The 25,683-nt window shown below is 35.9% G+C and overlaps 1 protein-coding gene across 1 annotated transcript in view; it reads left to right on the forward strand.

Annotated features, from left to right (window-relative positions):
• Nucleotides 1-11,240: 11,240 nt before the first annotated feature.
• Nucleotides 11,241-25,683, forward strand: part of LOC148945313 (uncharacterized) — a 76,917-nt gene continuing 62,474 nt past the window's right edge. The window contains exon 1 of the mRNA XM_089098998.1: nt 11,241-11,504. Coding sequence (XP_088955124.1) covers nt 11,241-11,504 — 264 coding nt within the window. The remainder of the gene's footprint in view (nt 11,505-25,683) is intronic.

Raw genomic sequence — 25,683 nt, forward strand, 5'->3', positions numbered from 1 at the left:
TGGAAACTATAGCAGTATTACAGACTTTACTACAAGTTCATCAGAAAGTGAGATAAAATCAGAACTTAATTTAGGCCTAGAGAATGAGCTACATAGCCCAAATGGCTTATATTATTGAAATATGTGAAAATGCTTAGTGCTGGAAAAATATGTGAAAATTTAAAAACCAAAAATGTTATGTGTAAATTATCCAAGGCATTTCTAAAACCAAAAATATACGGTATATCAACCACATCACACAGACAAATTAAATTGTAATGGGAATTATATTTAAACTCAAATAATTGATAAAAATTTTGAATATAACTTTAAATCTAATTTAAGCAGAACCACTAATATGATGCTTAAGTTGCTTGGGGTCAAGCTAAAACAGAAGATGTATATGAAAAGCGCAAACAGAGTATTTTCCAGTCCTAGAGACATAGAAAAAAAGAAAAAAGGATGAATTTGAAATTGAAATCACTTGACAAAAAAAGAACATGGCCTATATTGGAGCAGAAACATGACCCTAAGGAAACCCATTGAGGGTATATGCACATAATGACCCAACGATGGCAGCATAATAGCTGTCAACAAAGTTAAATTGTTTTAAAAGTAAAACATTGAGAATTGGGACAATTATTCTTTAAATGAGAAGTATTCTGGTAAAGCTTTATAATTTAGTTAATTATGAATTTAGTAAAAATATATTAAGACGCAAATAAAAAGTTTAGAAATACAACTTTGTATTAAGATAAGGAATATATCCTGCAAAGTTTCTGCTTAACTGGAAATTGAGAAATCACCACTTCTTAGCTATTGTGTCGGTTGGTTACAGGAAGGTGTGGTTGATAAAAATGTATAAAAGGTACATTTTATGTGAAGGGGCAGACTAATACTAATTTTATAACGGACTGACCTCTAGTTTGTTGTTTTTAGAAATACCTTGGAATCTTGTCGGATCATTGTAAGTGTCTAAGTATCCTATTATATATTATTGTATTTTTCCGAGACTTGTGGTCTACTTAGGACAGCCAGTCCCAGTAGAAAATATATATCTGGTATTATTATATATTAATCGAAAAAAAGTATTGTATTATAGCCAACCTCTCTACAATCTACCTTTAGTCCCTCGAAAATACCCAGCTGGTACGCCACATTAGTCCGGTCATAGCCTAAGGTACGCTACCAAAGTTTAATTACCTTAGGGCCATAGTTTATCTCCCCTACAAAGGGAGAATAAAGGCATCTACAACTACACCACTTAATTACCATAAGTACCACGTTACCACAGATCACCCCTGTTAAAAAAAAACAAATAAACACGCATCCGTGATCTTTCTTCTTGCAAAAAACACCAAATTCCACATTTTTGAAGATAGGAGCTTGAAACCTCTACAGTAAGGTTTTCTGATACGGTAAAACTGATGGCGTGATTTTCATTAAGAGTCTATGACTTTTAAGGGGTGTTTTCCCCTTTTTTTAAAGTAAGACAAATTTTCTAAGGCTCGTAACTTTTGATATTTATGATTAAACTTGATAAGGTTACATATTTAAAATTGGGATTAAATTTCTATTATTTAGATTATTTATTGATATTAAACTTCCATTTTTTAAATGTTCGTTACTATTGAGACGAGTCGCTCTTACTACACAGTTCGTTACCACGAACTGTTTAAAAATATTTGGCTGAGATAATATTGTACTGGCCGCTCGGAATGATGGCATTGCTTCAGAAAGAATATCTGGCATGTATTTCCAAGAATTTCCTTATCAACCGGAAACTGAGATAACACAATGGGCCCGCTTATATGGATTGAAGAGTTTTACCGAGAAAATAGGCATATATTGTTTTCTTTTACTACCTTTTTGGTGGTAAACAACCTTTTTTATCTGAAAGTAAGAATTAACACTAAAAGTTAGAACACACAGAAATTATTCCGCATATGATGGGGCTACCCCTTCCTCAAAACCTCACTTTTTATGCTAAAGTTTAACTTTTTGTCACAATTCTTGAAAAGTGACTTCTTAAAAGAAAAACCGTTGAACTGGAATAAGAAACTTTTTTAAAACAATGTAGTCGATAACAACTCATTCGGTATCAACTGGTTGAAAGCAGGGTAAATCTTCAAACGGGCACTGAAATTTTCCATTTGCAATTGAATGAGCCCCCTCCAAAGTTTATTTGACTACCCTTACGATAAAAACCTTATATCTTACAAGTGGGCAATTTATATACCTTATTTTACCCTGAGGATTGGAAGGCGGGTTGTCAAACCCATAGGCATGGTATTTGACATTTGGACTATTTTGATCAAAATGGCTATCTCAAAATCCGGATTGGATGCGTTTGGGGAGCAAACGGTTTGAGAGGTGGCTTGTTGCCCTTAAATCTCTTTTGACTCTTAAAAAGCGCACTATAACTCTTAATGTTCAATTAAATGAGCCCCCCTCGAATTTTATACGACCACCCCTTCCATACGAAGTGCATCTGGAAAAAATAAATATTAATGCGTTGAACCCTTATGACTGAGGGTTAACTGGCGAGTAGAACTTTCAATTTCCCTTCTAACGAACATCCGGAATCATCTAGGGAGAATATGCAAGGAATTTTCCGCGGGGGGATTTTCCGGTTGAAATATTCTCTGAGAAGGAAAACGCCTAGACACAAAATTTTTCAAAGGGAGATGGAAAGTGGGACTTTAGCTGAGACAAATTGGCCCCTCCATCACCATCTGCTATCTACTTCAATTTCTCCCTGAAAGTTAATTGTGTTACAACTTGTTTGAACCAGAATCCTGTGATGATTTGAAGTCTAGACAAATTGAGACATAATCTTTGAATGCGGCCCCTCCAACATCACACTGCCCCTCCTTACCTTAATCTCTCAGCAAAAAGGAAGGCACGTTGCACCATATTGGAAAATCAAAGACCAGAGGCCTTCCAATGCTGCCCCACCTCTACCACCAACTTTTCATCGGAAAAGTAGGTATTTTGCACCTTCCTTTAACAATCATGAAATCATGGAAGGATTATGAATCTGCATAATTGAAGACATTAAGTTTTGCCTTGGAACCCTGCACCAGCAATATCCCTCTTCCTGCTCTTTTTTCTGGGGGGGGGATACAAGCGGATCACGCATTGTTTGAAGCAAAATCGCGCAAGGATCTTCTGAATGCATAAAGTAGGCTGATGACCTCCAACAGCCCTTCGCTCCTGCCCCCGCCTACTTTCTAGCAAAATGATAGGTTTGCTACATCTTGTTTGAAACGAATTTCTCATCCACCCCAAAGAGTGAGTTGTATGCGGAAATGTATTCCTATACTGGACGGTTTTGACGAAGTTTTGAAGGAAAATTTCCGTGTTATAGAATCGACCTTGTGCCAGAAACATTCCCGTATGTTTATTTTACAGATATTTAAATAAGTGATAAAACTATTTTCTAAATATTTACTTCGATTTTATCTGATCTCATTGATAGGAGCTATCTAACAACTTCATGTGCATGTATCGAAAAAAAACATAACTAGTTACGGTTATCCAAAACCCGTGTCTTTGTTTTAGCAAAAATTATATCTGCCAAAACTTCCTGATATTTTCACCTAATCTTTGATATTCAAAGAAATTGATAAAATGCAAAATTACGAACACCCTAACAATCTTGTGCATGGCGTGTCCTGAACTCAACGCAATTATAGCAAAAGAAAAGCACTATGTGATTCCCCATTCAATACTGTTTCCAAATATAAGGGCCGCTACCGCCATAATCACTTCCCAGATTCCCCCCTCCCCCTAAAGGAGCCAGATACAGTTCCAGGCTATTCACAAACGTTTAGTGATTCTGTTAGCTTACATTATTTTCTTATATTTGATGCGAAATAATGTCGGTTTAAAAAAAAGGTTTCGTACATAGCCTAGGGCTATTATGTAACCCCAATAGGAGGTGAGGGCTGGGATACAATGCTATGGCAGCGAGCTTTGTATTTGGAGATAGTGTTGATTGGGGAATATTACTCATTCGTTATTATAGCATTTGGTTCAGAAGAGGCAATACGCAAGACTATGGCTAAAAGTAATCGCCCGTATTCCTATACGGGCGTCAGCAGCAACAGACCAGCATGAAGGATTTTGAATAAAAAGTGATATCAGACAGGGACTTGATTAGGTGGGTGTCTGGACCCCTCCTTCCCTGAGACACGAGGATGAAATTGGAAAGAAGAGAGGAAGGAGGAAAAGGACTAAAGAAATGAAAATCACAGATATGCCTGCACAAAACTTTAACATGTCCTTCACTATATATAACGCTCTGACTATCGCCATCGAGTCTTCTTGACACTTCATCCAAATTCACTTGCTTCTTTGTACCCACCCTCGACTTCTAGCGTATTTAATTAGCTGTATAATTTTGATTTTCGATGAAGCCTTATATAAATTTTCACGTAATTTATGGTGGTAACCTACGTTTATGACGACATCCCTCATTTCGTTTATGAAAATGCAGATTATTACCAAAACAAAGTATTTTACTTTATATATTATGTTTTGTTAAATACAAAAGCGAGTAGATGTAGTAATTTCCTTTAACACTAGCCCTTAAACAACTATCTTTGAGAGTCCAGTTCCCCACTAACTGCGGAGGAGAAAACAGAAATAAAGGTGCTTCCCATGCAAAAAAGGGATTTTCCTTGTTGTTCAAACCAATTGATTTCCCATGTTGCTCAAGCCAAGGGATTAAGTTTTCTGGTTAGGGTTTTCGGTCATGGCGATGCCAATGGTGTACGCTTTGTTCCGATCCAACACTAGTTTTAGGGGTTCCAGGCTATTTTTTGCTAGTATGGGCCGTGTTCGTATTTTGCTGCCTATCATATCAACCTGAAACTTCCAGGGCACCATGAGGGGGCTGTTAAATTGACCAAAAGCCAACATGGGCATACCGCTATTACTATTGCTGCTACTACTGCTATTAAAATTTCTGTTTTCTGATTAAAAAAGGCACTAGAACTTTTAATTTCCATTCGAATGAGTCATCTCGTGACCTTCTAGGACCACTGGGTCAATGCGATTACCCCAGGGGAAAAGAAACAAACAAAAAAACAAATAAACACGCACACGGCAAAAAACACCAAATTCCACATTTTTGTAGATAAGAGCTTGAAACTTCTACAGTAAAGTTCTCTAATATACTGAATCTGATGGTGAGATTTTCATTAAGATTCAATGACTCTTAAGGGGTGTTTCCCCCTTTTTTCGAAAAGAAGGCAAATTTTCTCAGGCTTGTAACTTTTGATGGGTAAGACTAAACTTGATGAAACTTATATATATATCACATCAGCATAAAAATATAATTTTTTATGTATCTATTGGTAGCAAAATTCCGTTTATTAGAATTTCGGTTACTATTGAGACGAGTTGCTCTTACTATACAGTTCGTTATTACGAACTGTTTGATACTAATGCTAATATAACACAACTACTTCTCCCACCGTTACCTCTGCTACTATGATACTTGTTTGATTAAAGTCAGTTTATTCCTCCCATGTTGTATGCCTGGCCCTGGTAAAAATTTTGTTTAAATGTGACCCCGGTTTAATCAGTTCCAAGCAAAGCTTTGCAAGTCGGCTACAAACTTCAATATCGGCTATTTGTTTTTGTTTTGTTTTTTCAAGCAAATGGCTACATTGCACCTCTTAAACGTAGAACAAGATGTATCTTACCGCCGTCCTGAATATTGTAATCTTGGATGTGTATAAAAAACCTGAAGTTCTTTACCATTAACGACTAAACGCTGTCGTTTAAAGCCAGCATTAAGCTCATGAAATATTTTATTCTTTAACGTCTTGACGAGGTCACTTGGTTCAGCGTCGAAACGATAAGACTGCCCTGTTAACGTTTTAAGGACAACTTGCATTCCACCTTTTAAACCATATTCTAAATATGAAAATAAAAACACCTCACCCGAGCTCTCAAAATGCATATCACTGATTGATTAAAGATTCAAAACTTATTATTGAAAGTGACAGAAGTGCCATAAATTTCCATAAACAACCAAATTTCAGAAAGTCTTGCTTTACTATGAATGTAAAACTAACAGGGTTAAGAATATCTTAATTTTTCTTGCAATTTGTCATCATAAAAGATGTGGTAATAAAAAGAACACAACGCTTGTATGCAAGCTACAATAAATATAAATTACTAAAAAAAAGGGAGATATTCTTACCCGTATTGGAATCTGTAAGTCCCTGTACCAAGGAACCCTAATGTAAAAAGATAGGCTCAGGGCATGGCCAAGCCTAAATGGGCAAAATGGGGTAAATGTATGTAAATGAATAGATGTCTTAGATGGGCTTAATTAGCCTAAAATTGGCCAATAAACCCGTTTCCTGGTGGGCTTGCAATTTGTGTCTGTCACTCCTCGTGCCATGTTTAAGTCCTATGGATAAGGGAACCCTAGTTTTTCAGAAAAAAAAAATTAAGCTGGGGAAACAGAGACTTGAAACGAAATTGGTTCGCCTGAGAATAGTCAAAAAACACTTTATCCGACCAGCCTTAGACAGAATGCTTTCCGTCAGTCCCATACAAAGGGCTCATTAAACTTGGAATGTTTCTAATCATTCCAGATCAAAAGACTAAAAGACTAATGACTACGAAAATGCAGTTTTTTGGTCAAAATTAATTTTATTTTAAATATTGCTTTTGTTAATTATAAAAGGCACTAGATGTGGCAGTTTTGTTAATAAAGGACCCTTAAACAGCTTTCTATCTTGTTCTAGTACCCTGAAGGTACTTCCCATGCAAAAAAAGAGATTCCTTGTTTTTCAAGCCAATGTATTTTCCTTGTTGTTCAAGCCAAGGGACTGTAAATTTCCTATGTAAGGTTTTTGACCGGGGTTATTCGAATGGTGTACTTTTTTGTTCAATCCGACACCATTTTTAGAAGTTTCAGGATAGTTTTTTCTATTCATCAGGATATAAAAATTTTCTATTCAGTTTTCTTCTATCAGGATATATAAAACTACAATTTAATGTGTAAAAAGTTACTTCTCTGTGGGTTACTTTTCTGCCTGATTGTAATTAACAAAAAAAATATATATATAATGAAATCAATTTTTTACGAAAAACTGCATTTTCGCATACAAGATCATGGTTGCAGCCATAACTGCAACCCAGTAGAAGACGAACATGGCCAGTAGTAACCAAATGAAATAGCCTCAAACTTATAAAAATGGTGTCCGATTGCAACAAAAAGTACGTCGTTCGAACCACCTTGGCCAAAATCCGGGAGAAACTTACAGTTCCTTAGCTTGAACAACAAGGAGAATCAACTGGCTTGACAAATTATATTTTCTGTTTCCTTTTTCCTCCACTGCTAGTGGAGCACTGGACCAAGATAGATAGCTGTTTAAGGGCTTATCTTAAAGGAAATTTTTACATCTAGAACCTTTTGGAATTAAAAAAAAACAATATTCAAAATAAAACCAATTTTTTTAACCAAAAAACGGGATTTTCGTATACATGATGATGAATGACGTCATAACGATAGGCTATAACTATAAATGACATAAAAAGTAAAAACTATGTTTTAATGTGTAAAAAGTTACTTCTGGGTGGTTACTTCTCTGCCTGGTGCCTATGGGTTCACTGCTTGCTGTTCCAGCTAAGAAAAAGCCATAGGTTTTTTCTTGAGTGTAATTATCTTTGAAAACAATGTATCTCATTATTTATATACAGAACAAAACTCGTTTATGTATATAGAACTGAACACATGCATCTATAGAACTAAATAGGAAATATAAGACGAACATGGCCCATAGTAACCGTAAAAATAGCCTGAAACCCCTAAAAGTGATGTCATATGTCATATCGAAACAAAAAGTATACAAATAGAATTCCCTTGGTGAAAAACCCTATACTCGAAATCTACAGTCCCTTGGCTTGAACAACAAGGAGAATCTATTGGCTTGAACAACTGGGAAAATCATTTCTTCTTTATGGGAAGTAACTTTTTTCCTTCTTTCTTCCTCGGAAGCTATTGGAGCACTGGAACATAATAGAGTTATAGTAAAAAACGAATTTTAGATCATAGTAAATGAAATATTAAAATAAATCATCATACATATAATCAAACAGTTCGTGATAACGAGCTGTAAGTAAGGAGCGACCCGGCTCAATAGTAACCGAAACTCTAAAAAACGGAAATTTTGATACCAATAGATACATCAAAAGAATCAGATTTTAATTCTGATTTCAAATATATAAGTTCAACAAGTTTAATTTTACCTATCAAAAGTTACGCGCCTGAGAAAATTTGGCTGATTTTCGAAAAAAGGGGGAAAGACCCCTAAAAGTTATAGAACCTTAATGAAAATCATATTCAGCGTCTCAGATAACCCTACTGTAGAGGTTTCAAGCTCCTATCTACAAAGATGTGGAATTTTCCATTTTTTTCCAGAAGAAAGATCACGGATGCGTATTTATTTGTTTTTTTTTGTTTTCTTTTTCTTTTTCCCAGGGGTGATCGTATTGACCCGGGGGTCCTATAATATCGTGGGAGGGCTCATTGGAACGGAAACTAAAAGTTCTAGTGGCCTTTTTAAGTGACCAAAAAATGGAGGGCAACTAGGCCCCCTCCCACGCCCATTTTTTTCCCAAAGTCAACCGATCAAAATTTTGAGATAGCCATTTTGTTCAGCATGGTCGAAAATATTATAACTATGTCTTTTAGGATGACTTAATCCCTCGAAGCCCCCAGGAGGAGGGCTGAAAGTTATGAACTTTTACCCAATGTTAACATATAGTATTGGTTATTGGGACCCGGCTCAATGGTAACCGAAACTCTAGAAAACGGTATTTTGATACAAATAGATACATCAAAAGATACATCTACTGTAGAGGTTTCAAACTCCTATCTACAAAAATGTGGAATTTTGCATTTTTTCCAAGAAGAAAGATCACGGGTGCGTGTTTATTAAATTTTTTTTTCCCAGGGGCTATCGTATTAACCCAGTGGTCCTAGAATATCGTAGGAGGGCTCATTGTGATAAAAACTACAAGTTGTAGGGTCCTTTTTAATTGACAAAAAAAAATGGAGGGCAACTAGGTTCCCTCCCACGCTCATTGTTTTCCCAAAGTTACCTGGTAAAAATTTTGAGATAGCCATTTTATTCAGTTTTTTTGAAAATATATAATTATATCTTATAGGATGAGTTCATCCCCCGAAGTTCCCGGGAGGAGGGCTGAAAGTTATGAACTTTACCCAATGTTAACATATAGTATTGGTTATTGCGAAGTATACAGTACAGACGTTTTCAGGAGAGATTTTTCCTGGTGGTGAGGGGGGGGGTCGGGCAGGGACGTACGCAAGGGGGGGCCTCCAGGCCAGGGCCCCCCAAAATCTCACGATTTTTTTCATTTTCCCATAATTTTCTGATTTTTCTCACAGAATAATGGGTTTGAAGGATTTAGCCCCCCCCCCGAAACAAATTGGGCCCCCCCAAACAAATTCCTGCGTACGTGCCTGGGGTCGGGGGGTATGTAGGAGGATCTTTCCATGAAAGAAGATTTCATAGGGGAAGGGACATTTCTATGAAGGGGACGCCGGACTTGCCAGCATTATTTAAAAAAAGATCAGAAATTCAATATAAAAAAACAAGTTTTTCAACTGCAACAGCAGCAACATCAAAAATTTAAACGAACAGAAAATATTATATATATGATTGGGTTCACCCCTTTGTCAATACCTCACTCTTTAAGCCAGAGGTTTTTTAGTACTTTCATAAGAGCTGTTTATTCTAATTAACGGCCTTTGTGATTAAGCGGTTATTTTTAAAGAATTGGAACAAAATTCGAACTCTCGCTTAAAGAGCAAGGTATTGACTAGGGGGCGAACCCCCTAATATAAGTATTAAAAATATATGAATATAGAAGTTCGTTACGTAAGTTAATTCGTAAGTTACGTATATTTATTACTAATAAAAACGTTCGTAAATAAAATGAAACAAGTTTCGAGAAAGCCATTTAACCAAATAAAAGTAAATTAATATGAAAATTTTTGTTTTAATTATTCATGTACTGTGAGCCAAGATCAAAACCTTCATTAATTCAAAAATGTTCAGAAATTAAATAAAAAAAAAGTTTTTTTAACTGAAAGTAAGGAGCGACATTAAAACTTAAAACGAACAGAAATTATTCCGTATATGAAAGAGGCTGTCCCCTCCTCAATACCTCGCTCTTTACGCTAAAGTTTGACTTTCTCACAACTCTATTCTTTTTAAACAATAAAAAACTTTAGCGTAAAGAGCGAGGCGTTGAGGAGGGGACAGCCCCTTTCATATACGGAATAATTTCTGTTCGTTTTAAGTTTTAATGTCGCTCCTTACTTTCAGTTAAAAAAAAACTTGTTTTTTTATTTAATTTCCTAAAGAACCGAAAAGGTATTCTGTCAAAGGAAAAAATATACAATTTAACTTTTAAATCAGACACTAAAATTTGCGTTCTACTGACTTAATCAGGTGCATTTTATGCTGTTTGAAAATGTCAAAATCTGGATTTTCCTTAGATAAAGCAAATTTAAAGTGCCTCTCGTGGACTGCCTCTCGTGATCTCAAGTTCACAAATTCGTATAACAATTTTTTTTTTGAAGCCTTTCCTCCTCATTGAGGTTCTCTTGTTTCTGTCTACATTCCCATTTTCTTGTGTCACAAACTGATAGGGTTACCTTGCCCATGAGATCGAAACATATGGCTTCCAAGCCGTCCAAAAAAAAAAAATCAGCCCTCATTTTTGAGCACCAATTGTTTTCTTAATCAATTTTAATAGTGCATTGGTATCTTCTTGGCACGAGGAGTGACAGACACAAATTGCAAGCCCACCAGAAAACGGGTTTATTGGCCAATTTTAGGCTCATTAAGCCCATCTAAGATTTATTTAACAGACATTTACCCCATTTTGCCCATTTAGGCTTGGCCATGCCCTGAGCCTATCTTTTTACATTAGGGTTCCTTGGTACAGGGACTTACAGATTCCAATAAGGATAAGAATATCTCCCTGTTTTTAGCAATTTATATTTATTGTAATTTGCATACAAGTGTAGTGTTTATTTTATGATGGCAAACTGCAAAAAAAAAGAAGGGATATTCTTAACCCTTTTGTTAGTTTTTCATTCATAGTAAAGCAAGACTTTCTGAAATTTGGTAGTTTATTGAAATTTAAGTCACTTCTGTTGCTTTCAATAATAAGTTTTGATTCTTCTATCAGTCACTGATATGCATTTTGAGAGCTCGGGTGAAATGTTTTTATTTTCATATTTAGAATATGGTTTAAAACGTGGAATGCAAGTTGTCCTTAAAACGTTAACAGGAAAGTCTTATCGTTTCGACGCTGAACCAAGTGACCTCGTCAAGACGTTAAAGAATAAAATATTTCATGAGCTTAATATTGGCTTTAAACGACAGCGTTTAGTCGTTAATGGTAAAGAACTTAAAGAGCTTGTTTTTACACCATCCAAGATTACAATATTCAGGACGGCGGTAAGATACATTTTGTTCTAAGTTTAAGAGGTACAATGTAGCCATTTGTTTGAAAAAAAGCAGTTGATATTTAAGATTGTGGCTGAGTTGCAAAGCTTTGCCTGGAAGTCATTAAACTAGAGTCACATTTCAACAAGATTTTTGTTAGGGTCAGGTACACAATGTGGGAGCAACAAACTGACTTTAATCAAACTAGTATCATAGTAGTAGAGGTAGTAATAGGATCAGTAGTAGTGTTGTATTAGTAGTAGTTGTTAAAGTAGTAGCAGCAGTATTAATAGCAGTATGCCCTTGTTGCCGCTTTGTCAGTTGAACATCCTCTTCATGTTGCCCTGAATTTTCAACTTGATACGGTAGGTTTTTCCAAAGATATTGCTGATACGCCGTTTTGACATGCATTGTGCACATAGTATGTTTTGATTTAGTTCAGCTTTCCCCTCAACAGTTCCTCAATTGTTTACTTCAATGCCCTCAACCTTCGGAGTTCTCGCTACAGAAGCGGTAGTTGTAGTGGTAGTAATATGCTCAATATATTAATGAGCCATATTAAAGAGAATATACAGTATCGACAAAGGCTATACTCCCCGTTAAAAAAAAAAAGTGAAACACACTTAAAACCACACAAGATTCATACTCTGCCTTCGTGCCGTGCACGCGCGATTCTGATGTACACATGTACACATCACGAGAAGCCTATGGAAAAACCTGTTTTTTTTTTTTTTGTCCGACCACTAGCAACTAAACTAAGGTTGTGACGTATTTGCTCAGGGCAACTATGCATGGTATGAAATGTGTATCATATTTAGAAAAAGAAGACGCTACATTATACAGTGTTAGAGGGAAACAAGCCCCCCCCCACGCTCATCAATTTCCAAAATACATCCAATCAAAAATCTAGGAGAGCAATTTTGTTCAGAATTGTTGCAAGGTCCAGTAATTGTGTCTTTGGGGGGCAACTTTCCCACAGTCCTCAGGGCAGTGCTGTAAGTTAGGCAATTTGTCCATCGTTCGCATACAGTGTATGTTATTGAGAAAGGTGGGCATGTTTGACCTTTACTTTACAAAAACACGAAAGGCATTCAGGTGGTTCTTTCAGAGAACATTGAGGGGAGAATCAAATTGAACTGAATCAATACACGTTGTGTGCACACGGGTTGTCAAATTGGCATAACTCACGAATGACTAAGTATATTAATTTGGAACTTTCAGAAAATTATAAAGGTAAATTGTGAGGATTTTGAACTAGCCAGAAGACACTATGTACTTTTAATGCTACCTCTACGGTTACCGTAACTAACGACACTAAGGGTATTAAGGTGAAACTTTTAGAAAACATTTAGGGGGAGTTTCAGCTAAACAAAAAGACGATATGCCTGCCGGTTTTCAAAAGGGGCATGTACGCAATATCATAGGCAGCCCTGCTCTATCATAGCGGGTAATATCATTGATACTTTTAAAGGAGCTAATTTGATTGCAAATTAAAAGTTCTAATACCTTTTTTACGAGTCAAAAGTGATTGGAGGGAAAGCAGCCCTTCTCCTTAATCCATCATTTTCCAAACACTTCCAATCAAAAATCTAAGGCAGCCATTTTCTTCAGCATGTTTGAACGGTTCAGTAACTATGTCTCTAGAGACTAGATGTGTCAACCCCCCCCCCCCCAGCACAGTTATGAAATTCGCCCATTATTCTTTAAAATTAAATGATGCTTCAAAACTACATTAAATGCCATTGCTTGTATGTTGATTGCCAATAAAACATCTCGGCAATATCCAAAGAACCACTGGGGGTATTAAATTGAAACTTTCAGGGCTACTACTGTTACAACTTTTACTCTTAAAATTATAATAAATCAAAAGAGTGCAATCATTTCCCTAAACACATCCAATCAAAATTTCGATATAGCCATTTCGTTCAGCATATTTGAAAGATCCAGTAATTATGTCTTTAGGGATGATAATCCCCCCATAGCCCTCTGGCAATGGTTATAAGTTATACTAGTTTACCATTATTAACTTATAAGGTTTTATGAAAGAAGGGGGTCTTATAAACTTCACAGTTTATATTATAAACTTCAGAGTTTAGAGTTGATTTCATTCGATTAGAAATCAGGGGTTTTAGTGCCCTTTTTAAGAGTCAAAGGTGATGGAGGGTAACTACTCCCCCTCCTGATACCTTTTTTTACCCAAACGCATCTGATCGAAATCGTGGTAAGGCATTTTGTTTAAAATAGTTCACAGAACATATAACTATGCCTCCAGAGTTGACACATACCCCCAGAGTCCTGGGGCAAGAGTTGTAAGTTATGCGGGCAAATGAGGTTTTTATAGAATAGATGGTCGTATAAGCTTCGAATGGGGCTCATTTGATTGGAAATTCGAAGTTATTGTGCCCTTTTAAGAGTAAAAAGTGATTGGAGGGCAACCAGCCCCCCCCCCCGCCCACGCCCATAATTTCCCAAAACAATCATCCAATCAAAATTTGAGACATCTGTTTTCTTCAGAATTGTTGAAAGGTCCAGTAATTATGACTTTAGGAATGTCAACCCCCACAGCCTTCAGGGCAAGGGCTGTAAGTTATACATTTCGTTCATTGTTTACATATAGTATATATATTAATGAGAAAGGTGTGCATGTTTGATCTTTACTTGCCACAGAGACGAAGGGCATTCAAGTGAGCCTTTCAGAAATTGTCGGGGGGGGGGGGTGTTGAACTAAATGAACACACGTTATGTGTACACGGGTTGTCAAAAGGGCGCAACTCAAGAATGACAGAGTATATTAATTTGGAACCTTCAGGATAAGGGAGATAATCAATTAATCAAAAAGGCAGTATTTGCATGCTACACTACCTACGACTACTACCACTAACTAAAACTACTGCTTCTGTAGTGAGTACTATCAAGGCTGAAGATATTGAAATGAAGATCTGAGGAAAGTTTGAGGGTAAAATTGAACTAAATCAAAACATACTCTGTGCATACAGATTGCTGATACAGGCGTTTCAGCAGTATTTTTAGAACGGCTTAGTGAATCAAGATGAAACTTCAGGGGCATCATGAGTTGGATGTTCAACTGACCAAAAGGCAACATCTACCCGCTATTAATACAGTTGCTACAACTATTGCAAGTACTACTAATACAACATCCCCACACACCCCTCAAGGCAAGGGCTATAAGCTACACTAGTTGTCTATTATTAACATACAAGGTTTTTATAAACGGGATGGTCGTAAAAACTTTGGAGGGGACTCATTTATTGGAAATCAGAAGTTCTAGTGCCCTTTTAAAGAATCAAAAGTGATCGTAGGGCAATTAGCCCCCCTCCCACGTCCCCGAATTTTTGGAATGGTATTAAGTTTCATTTTTTAGGTCAACTTGAGGACAATAAAACTAAATTAAACAATACTATTAGTGTCAGGGTTAAAAATTGTTGAAATAGTTTTTCCGCTATACAAATACTAAGCCAAACTATAGATTCTTATAGAAAAAACCAAAAAGATGTAAGATATTATTTTTTTCCCTTGAAAAAGACTATGTCAATAAGAAATCGAAAAGAAATAATTTAAAAAACTGTTTCTCCAAAATAAGTTTTTCAAAGAAAAGTAAAGATTTGCGTCAAACCGAAAATGAGCAGAAATAAATTCAATTAACCTTCTAAGCGTAAAACTACCCCGAGTCACCATCAATAAATAAATGAAACCCAAAACGAAAAGAAATTACAATAAATAACCGCGTCAAACTCAAAACGAGCAGAAATTAACATTATTATGGCTGACAACCCGCATGGCAGCTCAAGACCAGGACATAATTAGCACTTTAATGAAAACAAATACATTTTAAATGTTTCCACTTTTTTGACATTAGTAAATAAAAAATTATTAAGACTTTAAAGAATAAATATCAGCATATATATATATATATATATATATATATATATATATATATATATATATATATATATATATATATATATATATATATATATATATATATATATATATATATATATATATATATATATATATATATATATATATATATATATATATATATATATATATATATATATATATATATATATATATATATATATATATATATATATATATATATATATATATATATATATATATATATATATATATATATATATATATATATATATATATATATATATATATATATATATATATATATATATATATATATATATATATATATATATATATATATATATATATATATATATATATATATATATATATATATATATATATATATATATCAGTAAAATGCAAATGCAAATTATGTTCTGGTCTTGAGAAGGCATGGGAGTTGTACATCCCTACTCATATCAGTTTCTGCTCGTTTTAGCTTGACTCGGTTATTTGTTGTAATTTCTGTTTGTTTTGGGTTTTATTTATTTATTGATGGTGACTTGTGGTAGTTTTACGCTTGGAAGATTATTTGACTTTATTTTTGCTCATTTTTGGTTTAATGGAGCTCTTTACTTTTCTTTGAAAAACATATTATGAGGAAAAAGTTTTTAAAGTAATTTCTTTAAAGATGAACTAGCTTGCGAATTGGTTCTGTAAGCCTTGTGAAAGCTTTTAGGTAAGATCTATCAGTCAAATAATTGTTTTATAACCTCCTTCTCCTCTCTATTAAACATAAAGCCTTTTAACTAATATTCCTAGTTGCGTTTCTACCATTCTTCCCTAAGACATCATCGGCAACTTCACAAGCTATTTTCCTAAAGTCATTCCATCCATCTTCTACTTTACTAAATTTTAAACTCATGCTCGATTTCGGTTGTGTTCTAACCGAATTTTTTTTGTGATTCATTTTCACTTGTGATTTGTCGTGATACTCGTTGTTGCTTGTCTTCTAACAGTACATGTTTTCTGCTTATCTAATCATCTTTCTTATAGACGGATTTAATTAGAGTTTTCCTAAAATCGCTATGTATTTTTCCTTTTTAAAAAGCATATTCATAATCTTCAGAAACTTATCTCTAACTTCATAAGCACCATATTAAAAAAAACATATTTGCCACAATATCAGCACTTGGGGTCTTGACACATACATAGTGACACAAAACTTGTTCATTCATTTCTGTATCTTTCCGGTACCTCTATCTCGGTTTCCCACAGTCTCAAAATGTTCTGCCCATCTCTCTTTAACTCATTTCTTATCACTTATTATGTCCCCATTCCTGTTTTTGGCTGAGATAAGTCCAGATTGAGTATTCCCTCTCAATTTATTAACACGACTGTACAATATTTTAATATTATACCCTCTGGCTGTATTTTCCAGATCTGACTTCATCTTCCAGAAATCTTATCCATGGGTTCTACTTCACACCTCCTTAATTCACATTTTAATTCTTTACGCACTTTCTTTACTTTCCTCTTATTTTTATAAGATCTATCACTCAGATCAAAACACAAAGTACACCATTAGAATTGCCTTGGCCGAAAACCCTATGCAGGAAACTTGCAGTCCCTTGGGTTGAACAACAAGGGAAATTACTTTTTTTTTACTTGGGACGCATTTTTTTTCGTTTTCGTCTTTTCTGCAGCTAGCGGGGCTTTGGAACATCATAGAGAGTAGTATAATTTCTCATATAAAAGGAAACTGTTACATATAGTGTCTTTTATAATTAAAACAAAAAGCAAAATTTTAAATAAAATATTTTTTTTTACAAAAAACTGAATGTTCGTTGGTAAGATGATGATATACCTTAAAGGATGCTTTGGGTAACAGCGATGACAACATAGTTCATCTTTTACTAGCTCTTGCCAAGAAAAAGCCAAAGACTTTTTCCTGTGTGTAACGTTCGGTTCAATCCCGAAGGTATCTTTCACAAGGCTTACAGAACCAATCCCGCAGTGGCAAATCTCCAGCATTTTATTGGGGGGGGGGGGGGGGAAAGAGGGGTTCATATCCGGATAGTCAAGGGGCATGGGCTGTATAATATTTTTTCAAATTATTAGGATGGGGGCAACTGCGCCCCCCTTGCCCCCTCCAAATGACGCCCCTGTCAATCCGTAAACTACTCTTTCTTTAAAGAAATATCGTCTTGGTTGCAGCGGTAGCTTCAACAACGTTTCAATAGCCTAACGTTTCAGTGTACCTTTGCATAGCCTAAGAGAAGTTTTGGGAGAGTTCTCACCATTTCTACATTAGCATTAAACGGCAATATTTTCTCACTAGACAGTTTTCGTAAATGAGTTTTTAAATTTCAGGCTACTATGGCTGGATTTCTGTCTTTACTAGGTTGCCCCTAGGGGAGCGACCATGAAACTCTGATGACCAGCAAACGCTGGCCAACATGAAATTTATTTGAACTTTCAATCGATTCGATAACTTAATGTTCTCGAGATTATAAATAGCACGTATTCATTAGCATTACAAGTTCCTGAAAACCTCCGGAAAAGGGTTTTTCTACCATGGCGATGCCAACGGTGAACTTTCCACTTCAATTCTGAGGCGTTTTAAATGGGTTTTGAAAGATATTGATAGAAAATTAAGACGAATCAAAGCAATAGTTAACATTCCTGAATCATCATTAAACGACAATATTCTCTCATTTGATAGTTTTTTTTTCGCTTTTTTAAACGGTCGTTTTATTTTTTTGGCTGCTGTGGGCTAGGTCTTGCTCTGTACTAAGTTGCTTATAGGGGAGCAACTATGAAACCCCCATGGCCCGCAAACGCACGGGCCCGATAAGTGCCTTGGCTTTAAATACAAATTACGAGTTCAAACAATACCTAGCAGGTAGTTACGTTTATTTCTAGAGGAAGATGGGGCTTGGAACACAGAAAAATCAAGTGACATAATAAGTTACGACCATGCAAGAAAGGTGGAGCCAGGGCGTAGCTAAGGGGTGCCGACACCTTAGAATTTAGCTTATATTATTAGTTTAATTTTGGCTTATGTGGCAGCATTTGTCGACACACTGGACAATTTTGTCATCACATTCTTTGTATCCCCCCCCACCTCAACTTAAAACCCAAGTTACGCCCAAGTGGGTGGATCTAAATCCTCCAGTTCGAGGCTCACTTCTAGTTTTTTCCCACAATATCGTAGATAAATTTAAGCTTCGAATATTGTATGTGTCTATTTTACACCCCATAATGACTCATTAGTAATCAGTTTTAAATAAAATTTTATTACATTTTGAGGGTTTATAGACTTTGAAATATACTATCTTTACAATACTTGTTATGCAAATTATTCTGTATTTTAGGTTTTGACAGGTTTTGCGTATAAATATTTACACTGATTAGCGCTCTTCTTGTTTAGCAGTTTATTTACTATGCTAGGTTTCTTTGAAGGTGAGCAAAAACTCGTGGGTGCATTAGTTGCTGTATATATTGAAGAATATTTGATAAAAACGCTAGTTCATTGGCTCATGAGAGAGAGTAAGTACACTTAATTTATAACTAATTCATAATATGTTAATGGCCTGTTCTATAAATGCATGTATAAACCAGAACAGAGTTGCTTCAGTGGGCCCCTTTACCATTGTCCTTCTTGGCCCCTTGGTAAATCTGGTCCTAACCCGGAGGGAGAGTATCAGAAAATGATTGTCAATGGAGTAAAAGACACTAAAATTGTGTTATCAGGTCAAAGTTTTCAGTTTTGCTTGAGAGGGCTTGTTTCAGCTGATCTTGAGAGGATCTCTCCCTATACGCCTTGTATGCAGATATATTCCAAATTATGGAGAATAGTTAAATCTATATATCGTCAGTCGGGTATCAAAAGGAGGTATCTCCATAATTGTAAATTTTCAAAAGAGCAAAGATAAAAACCCACAACCTTTTTTATTTCCTCTCCGATAACTTTAAAACAAAAAAGGATCGGTACGTAAAATCAATACATATCAATCCATGTTATGGTTGTTGGAGGGGAAATAAAAAAAGCTGTCAGTTTTTTCTGTTATCCTGAAAATTTACAATTATGAAGATACGTCCTTTTGATATCCGACTGGATATGATTGGTATATATACCAATCCTTTTTGTATATTTCCCCGTCATTTTGAACTTGTGAATGGATTTTTACTTGTGAATGGATTTTTGAAATAAATTCAAAGGAATTCAGTTCGATTGGCATACCTGCTAAAATTGGATTTCATAATTCAACTCCTGGTACATGGAGATTGTGTAGGCATGTTTTTAATTTTGCCAGAACCAAATTTTGTTCCTCAACTTTGTTGCTCGTGGCCACCTGTGGTTTATTTACATTTCGGTGCAGTACACTTACGGTTTCACATTTTGCTATTCATCTGGTTCCATAATTGTCAGTAAATAAAAAAAACACGTTTTTTCTACTGAAAGTAGGGAGCAACATTAAAACTTAAAATCTTACAAAAATTATTATATATTTTAGAGGGCTTTCCCCTCCTCAATATCCCTCTCTTCGTGCTAAAGTTTCTTAGTACTTTTAAAAAGTTTTTGATTCTAATTAGACGCCCCTTGTGTTTCAGGAATCGTTCTTAAAAAAGGGGCAAATGTTAAACTTAAGCATAAAGTGCGGGGTATAGAGCAGGGGACAGTCGCCCTCATATACGGAATAATTTCTGTTCCTTTTTAGTTTTGATATTGCTCCGTATTTTCTTATTTAATTTCTAATTGATTTTCATATAATCCCAGGAAATCTACCTCCCCCTCCACAGAAAATTCATCCCTCCCCCATGCGACAAATTTTTTTCATAGAAAGTTCCCCACATAAAATCCTTCCTTCCGGGAAATCATCCCAGGACAAATCCACCCTCGCCGCGAATTCCCCCTAGAAACTTTCTTGCGGACGATTCTGCATTAAAAAAAACTCCTTTGCATACTTTCATTTGAAAAAAAGTTGTTTTTTATTTAATTTCTGATCATATTTCAGGTCTCGGCGGAATTCCACCTGTGTGGAAAAACTTTTCCGGAAATCCACTCCCAATGGAAGATTTTTCTCCAATGGAGAATTTCTCCTGGTGATAATACCCTATGGAGAATTTCTACCGCGGGAAATCCCCCCTCCGTAAAAATCCCCCAAGAGAACTGCAACTCTCCTGAAAATTTCCCTCGGATAATACCCCAGAATATTCCCGCATGTAAAATGGGTCGTAAACGAGAAAATAAGACAAATAAAACGAATTTCGTATATGAAGTTTGGCAAATTCCCCTCTTTTAAAATTTTTCCTGGTAAGTTCACCCTTGGAAACTTCTATCCCAATGTTAAACTCTCCCCTTAGAAAATTCATCCCCAGAGAATCCCCCCTGAAAAATATCGGGGGGAGGTTCAAAACCTCCAACCCCCTGGATACGTCCTTGCTTGCGGCCCTTCCTGTGGCGGCTGTGGGTGGTCATGTCATCCCCAAAAACATAATTATTGTACCTTTCAACTATTCTGAACAAAATGGGTATATCAAAATTTTGATGGGACGACTTCGGGCAAAAAAGAGCTTGGGAGGGAGGCTAGTTGCCCACGAATTTTTGTGGTCACTTGAAAAGGGTACTAAAATTTTTAATTTCCGTCTAAATGAGCCCTCTCCCAATATCTTAGGACCATTAGTTTGGTACGATCACCCCTAGGAAGAACAATAAAAAAAAGCGAAAAAGAAATAAACACACATCCGTGATTTTTATCCTGGTAAAAATATAAAACCCCACATCTTGTAGATGGGAGCCTGAAAACTCTATAGTAGGTTCTCTGATACGCTTCGTCTGATGGTACAATTTTCAATAAGATTCCTTAACTTTTGGGGGATATTTTCCTCCCTTTTTGAAAATCAAGTAAATTTTCCGAGGCTTGTAGCTTTTCATGGGTAACATTAAACTTAATGAATCTTATATATTCGGAATTAGCATAAAAAAGCAAATTCTTTTATCTATCTATTGTTATGAAAATTCTGTTTTTTAGAGTTTCGGTTACTATTGGGCCAGTCGCTCCTTGCTTATAGTTTGTTATCACGAACTGTTTGATCTTATCGTACAAAAAAATGTCTTCATGAAGAGGCAGAAAAGGACGCAAAAAGTATATATACACACACAGATGAACACAAAGGAACATATTCTTTCCTTTTTCTGTAGTTTGCGGGAAACTAGTGGAAACTGGAAACTAGTGGAAAGTGGAAACTATCATTCGTGTCAGTTTGCGAAATTCCGCTTGGATTTATATCCAAACCTGACTGACGGACAGGCCACTGGTACTTTGTTGACTATGTCTGAGTAGAAGTGACCCTAAAGGTACAGAACGAACACCTCTGCTGCCATCTACAATTTAGTTTAATGCTGACGGGACATAATTTATTCAAGGATTATCGATCGATTCTAATGGGAGTCAAGGTCAATCGATCTGTTGTTGTTGTTTGGCCACGTGTAATGGCATGAGGAGTGATTTACATAATCGATGGGGGAATTATTGATTCACGAGCGTGGGGAATTATGAAACGATATGCTCATAGAGTCCCTAGGGAGAAATATTACGTAATCGCTCAATGACCTCTTTTTCCAAGATCGATTTATTTGTTGTTTCTATGTGTAATAGCTCCGGGGCGAAGGTTGCACATGCGCATTGAATTCTAACGGGAACAATGTTATTGATCTAGGACTCAAGGGGGAAGTTAATTTCCAAGAAATTGATTGCGTAATCGATCGTGAATGTCATGGTGTCCAGAAATAGTATTTGTTGTTGTTGTAAGTGCACGCTCACAGCGAATGTTATGATCCAGAAATAGTATTTGTTGTTGTTTTGGTCATGTACATGCTCGAGGCGAATGTCATGGTGTCCAGAAATAGTATTTGTTGTTGTTGCTCTCGCCCAAATGTTATGACTTTCCCGGAAACAGTTAAATCACGTGTTTCCTTCTCAGCCAATCAGCGAGTTGGATACATACTCCTTCTCAGCCAATCAGCGAGTCGGTTAAAAAATATCGGTGGAGGGAATATATAGAAGGGATTTTTTGTAGAGGTTTAATAGTATGTGTATAGAATTCAAAGGAGTGAGAAGAAGAAGAACAGTTTGACTTTACTCATTTGGATGTATATTTGTGTGTGTGTTGATGATGACGAGTGGAATGTTTACCCTATTAGAAGTTGATAGTGGAGTTGATGATAATAGTACAAGAGCACCAAACATTGCGGTGGAAATCACGAAAGGATCACGGCTTTGTCTGGAATGGGATATGTGATATCTTATATGTGATGTATAAGATATGTGATATCCTTGAGCAAATTTAAAATGGAGGATCAATTATGTTTCGCCGCTAAAGTTGATATAGCACATGTGAATAGACTTCAATGTGCTTTAAGTGCATTGGTGAAACATATTGAAGACAATAAACAGTATCGCTGATTGTACATGCTCTGTATTATTGATGTTGTTGTTGTTGTTGTAAATATTCAATAAAATTATTTCGAAATCGAAAATGTTCTCTTTCTTTTCTGGTTAGGGCTAACGAATCAGGGTCAGTCTAGAGTCAGCAGTCAGAGTGAAAGGACCGAAAAATGAATAAATTTGAGAAAGAGAGAATTAGATCAAATCTAGTGTTTATGGAAAAAAATTTGATTTTGGATGATGATTTTCTCGAGTTATCTCTTAAACGGAGGATATTCTCTTGTCGGGGAACACTTGACAATGTAATGAGGAGTGATTCTCCCCCATTGGACTATTGTATGAAACTTTTACGATGTGATTCAATTGCTTATAGTCAATTTATTGATATATTAATTGGAACAAAGCAGAATCATATTGTGGACATACTTTTGAAAACATTGCCAATGGATTCAATGTAGATGGCTCCCCCCATCATTCGAAAGAGGTAACGTCACAGAGCTACTCCTCTCTCCCACCATTTCCATCTCGTTGAATTTATCGAACGAAGAGGATCAGTTTCGTTTTAGCTGTGAGTGAGTTGACATCGGAAACCGAAAAATGTTCTATATATGTCCATTGTGCATGTACACTCTTGGCAGTTGGAATCAATGTGAGAATTGTACAATTATTGATGACTATAGTGAAAAGTGTAAATTATGTAATCCTTGTAAATTACATAGAGGCTAGGCAGTACAAATTAAAGTATGTAATTCATGTCTTGAGGAGGTGTGTGACTCTCATCCTAGAGGGCACCTGTGCTCCAATTGTCACAATGATAAATGTGATCAGTGGGAGAATACTTACCCCGCTCTGATTGGAAAGAATCCCAAACGTGAGTTTAGTTTATTTCTACGAGATTGGTATCGTCGTGGATTTAAATTATTCTGGGAAGAGGAATCTGGTCTACGATTCAACTTTTGGTGTAACAAGACAATTTGGTTTCTACGTCATCGCTGTGACGACACCACCAACTATGACTATAAGCCAAGGGATTTTTATTTGGCAGTGACGGAATGTGATTCACCCCTTGAAAACATTGTATGTGATATTGCTTCAAATAGTCACATTGAAACTCTTGAATTTCATAATATGAATGCAAATAGTATCATTGACTATACAAAGAGATATGACAAGAGTGAAGTTATATTGTACTGTAGAAAATGTAACCCTGACTTTGCAGTCAATCAGGATCGATATACAGTGAATCCAAATGATTTATCGGCATTAGTGGTTCACGACAGTTGCCTATACATCGAAGATGAAGAAATCTAAAGTGTAGATTTAAAGACATTGTTGTATATATGTATACGCATTTTATTAATAAACAAATTCACAAAAATTTTTTAAGCACTTTACTCTTAGGGCACTGAAATCAATACTATATAGGTCTGAGAGGATACTTTCCACTAGAAAGTCATTCAGACGAGGATTGTCAACATAAATGTGGAGAAACTGCTTGTAAGTATAGCCGCGACATCGGAACACAAAATATAGTAGTGAATGGAAGCCGCAGCTTTTAGTCGTTAGATCCTGCACCCTCTTTCGATTTTGAATAATAGTTTTCCCACTGCTCTCAATATAGTTGCTGATGTGAGGTGTGTAGAATGTATAGGGTAGACCAAGAGGATCAAAAAATTCAATCGTGTTCATTGTTTGAAAGATACACAGCCAATGACCCGTCAGCACAGTCGACGGACTGCTATTAACAATAATCAAGGTATTGTTGACATGTTGAATTTTCTCAAGAAAGTCCGAGGGCAGACACTAGGATTTGTACTGGGACATGTAGAGGTTCATATTAAATACAGTGATTATTTGATTGGTGTTCATGGCACCACGTCTAGTAGAACACTGCCTTCGGGAGTGATTTCCCAATAGGTTTCATATTGATTTAGTGAGAGTAGTACACTACTCTCAGCCACTGTGTCGGTAAATGTACACTCTAAACGCACACTCCCTGTACGTACTATACTCATATCCTGTGTACCCGACAAATCCAGTACAATAATACCATGTGTTTTAGCAAACATATCTTCGGTTATACCATTTTCAAATAGTTGAGAGTCATGATCTAGGGTTTGCATGGTCAACTCATACAATGTTCTATAGGATTTATCAAAAGATAGATTGTAGAGTGGGATGCCGTTTACTTTGCACACAAGAGATGAAAGTCCAAACATCTCGAATTTATGTGGGCATTCAGTCCATGATCCAATTGCACTGGCGCTTTTTACAAATGCAAAAGCCAATTTCGAGGGAATTTCACCATTGATAAAGGATGAATTGGTGAAGGTGCGTGACTCCATGGCAATATGACGCTGATTGGTAATTGTATGAGGAACAAGTAGTTTAATGTTGTTGCCATTGGCTCTCAGTTTTTCCACGGCCAAAGCAACAGAACTCATAACATGCTGTTTACGTACATGTAGTATTGCCGTAGTTAGAGAGAGACTTACATCGGGATTGGCAGCAAATTCCTTTCTCAATATAAAATTGGAGGGTAAAAGCGTCAGTTTTATATCCACTTGAACATTGGGCGGTATCCATTGGGGTATATTAAATATTTCATGATATATTTTTCCAACTAGATGTAAGTCACTAGTTGTAGCATTTTTAAGTGCATCTGTACTATCAGTATTAGTAATATATTCATATCCATTGGAGGTGCCTCTCAATTACTTGTAGGACTTGGGTGTCATCAGCATGAATTGGATATAGCTTATATAATTTGAGAGATTGTTGCTTGTGCTCACCAGTGTGCCATTGATGTAGACACTAATTTGACGAAATAAATTATGTAATATACAATT

This window comes from Artemia sp. Qi Xiang Cuo, chromosome 13 (assembly GCF_049724085.1).
Source record: "Artemia sp. Qi Xiang Cuo chromosome 13, ASM4972408v1, whole genome shotgun sequence".
In the NCBI taxonomy this organism is placed as follows: Eukaryota; Metazoa; Arthropoda; class Branchiopoda; order Anostraca; family Artemiidae; genus Artemia; species Artemia sp. Qi Xiang Cuo.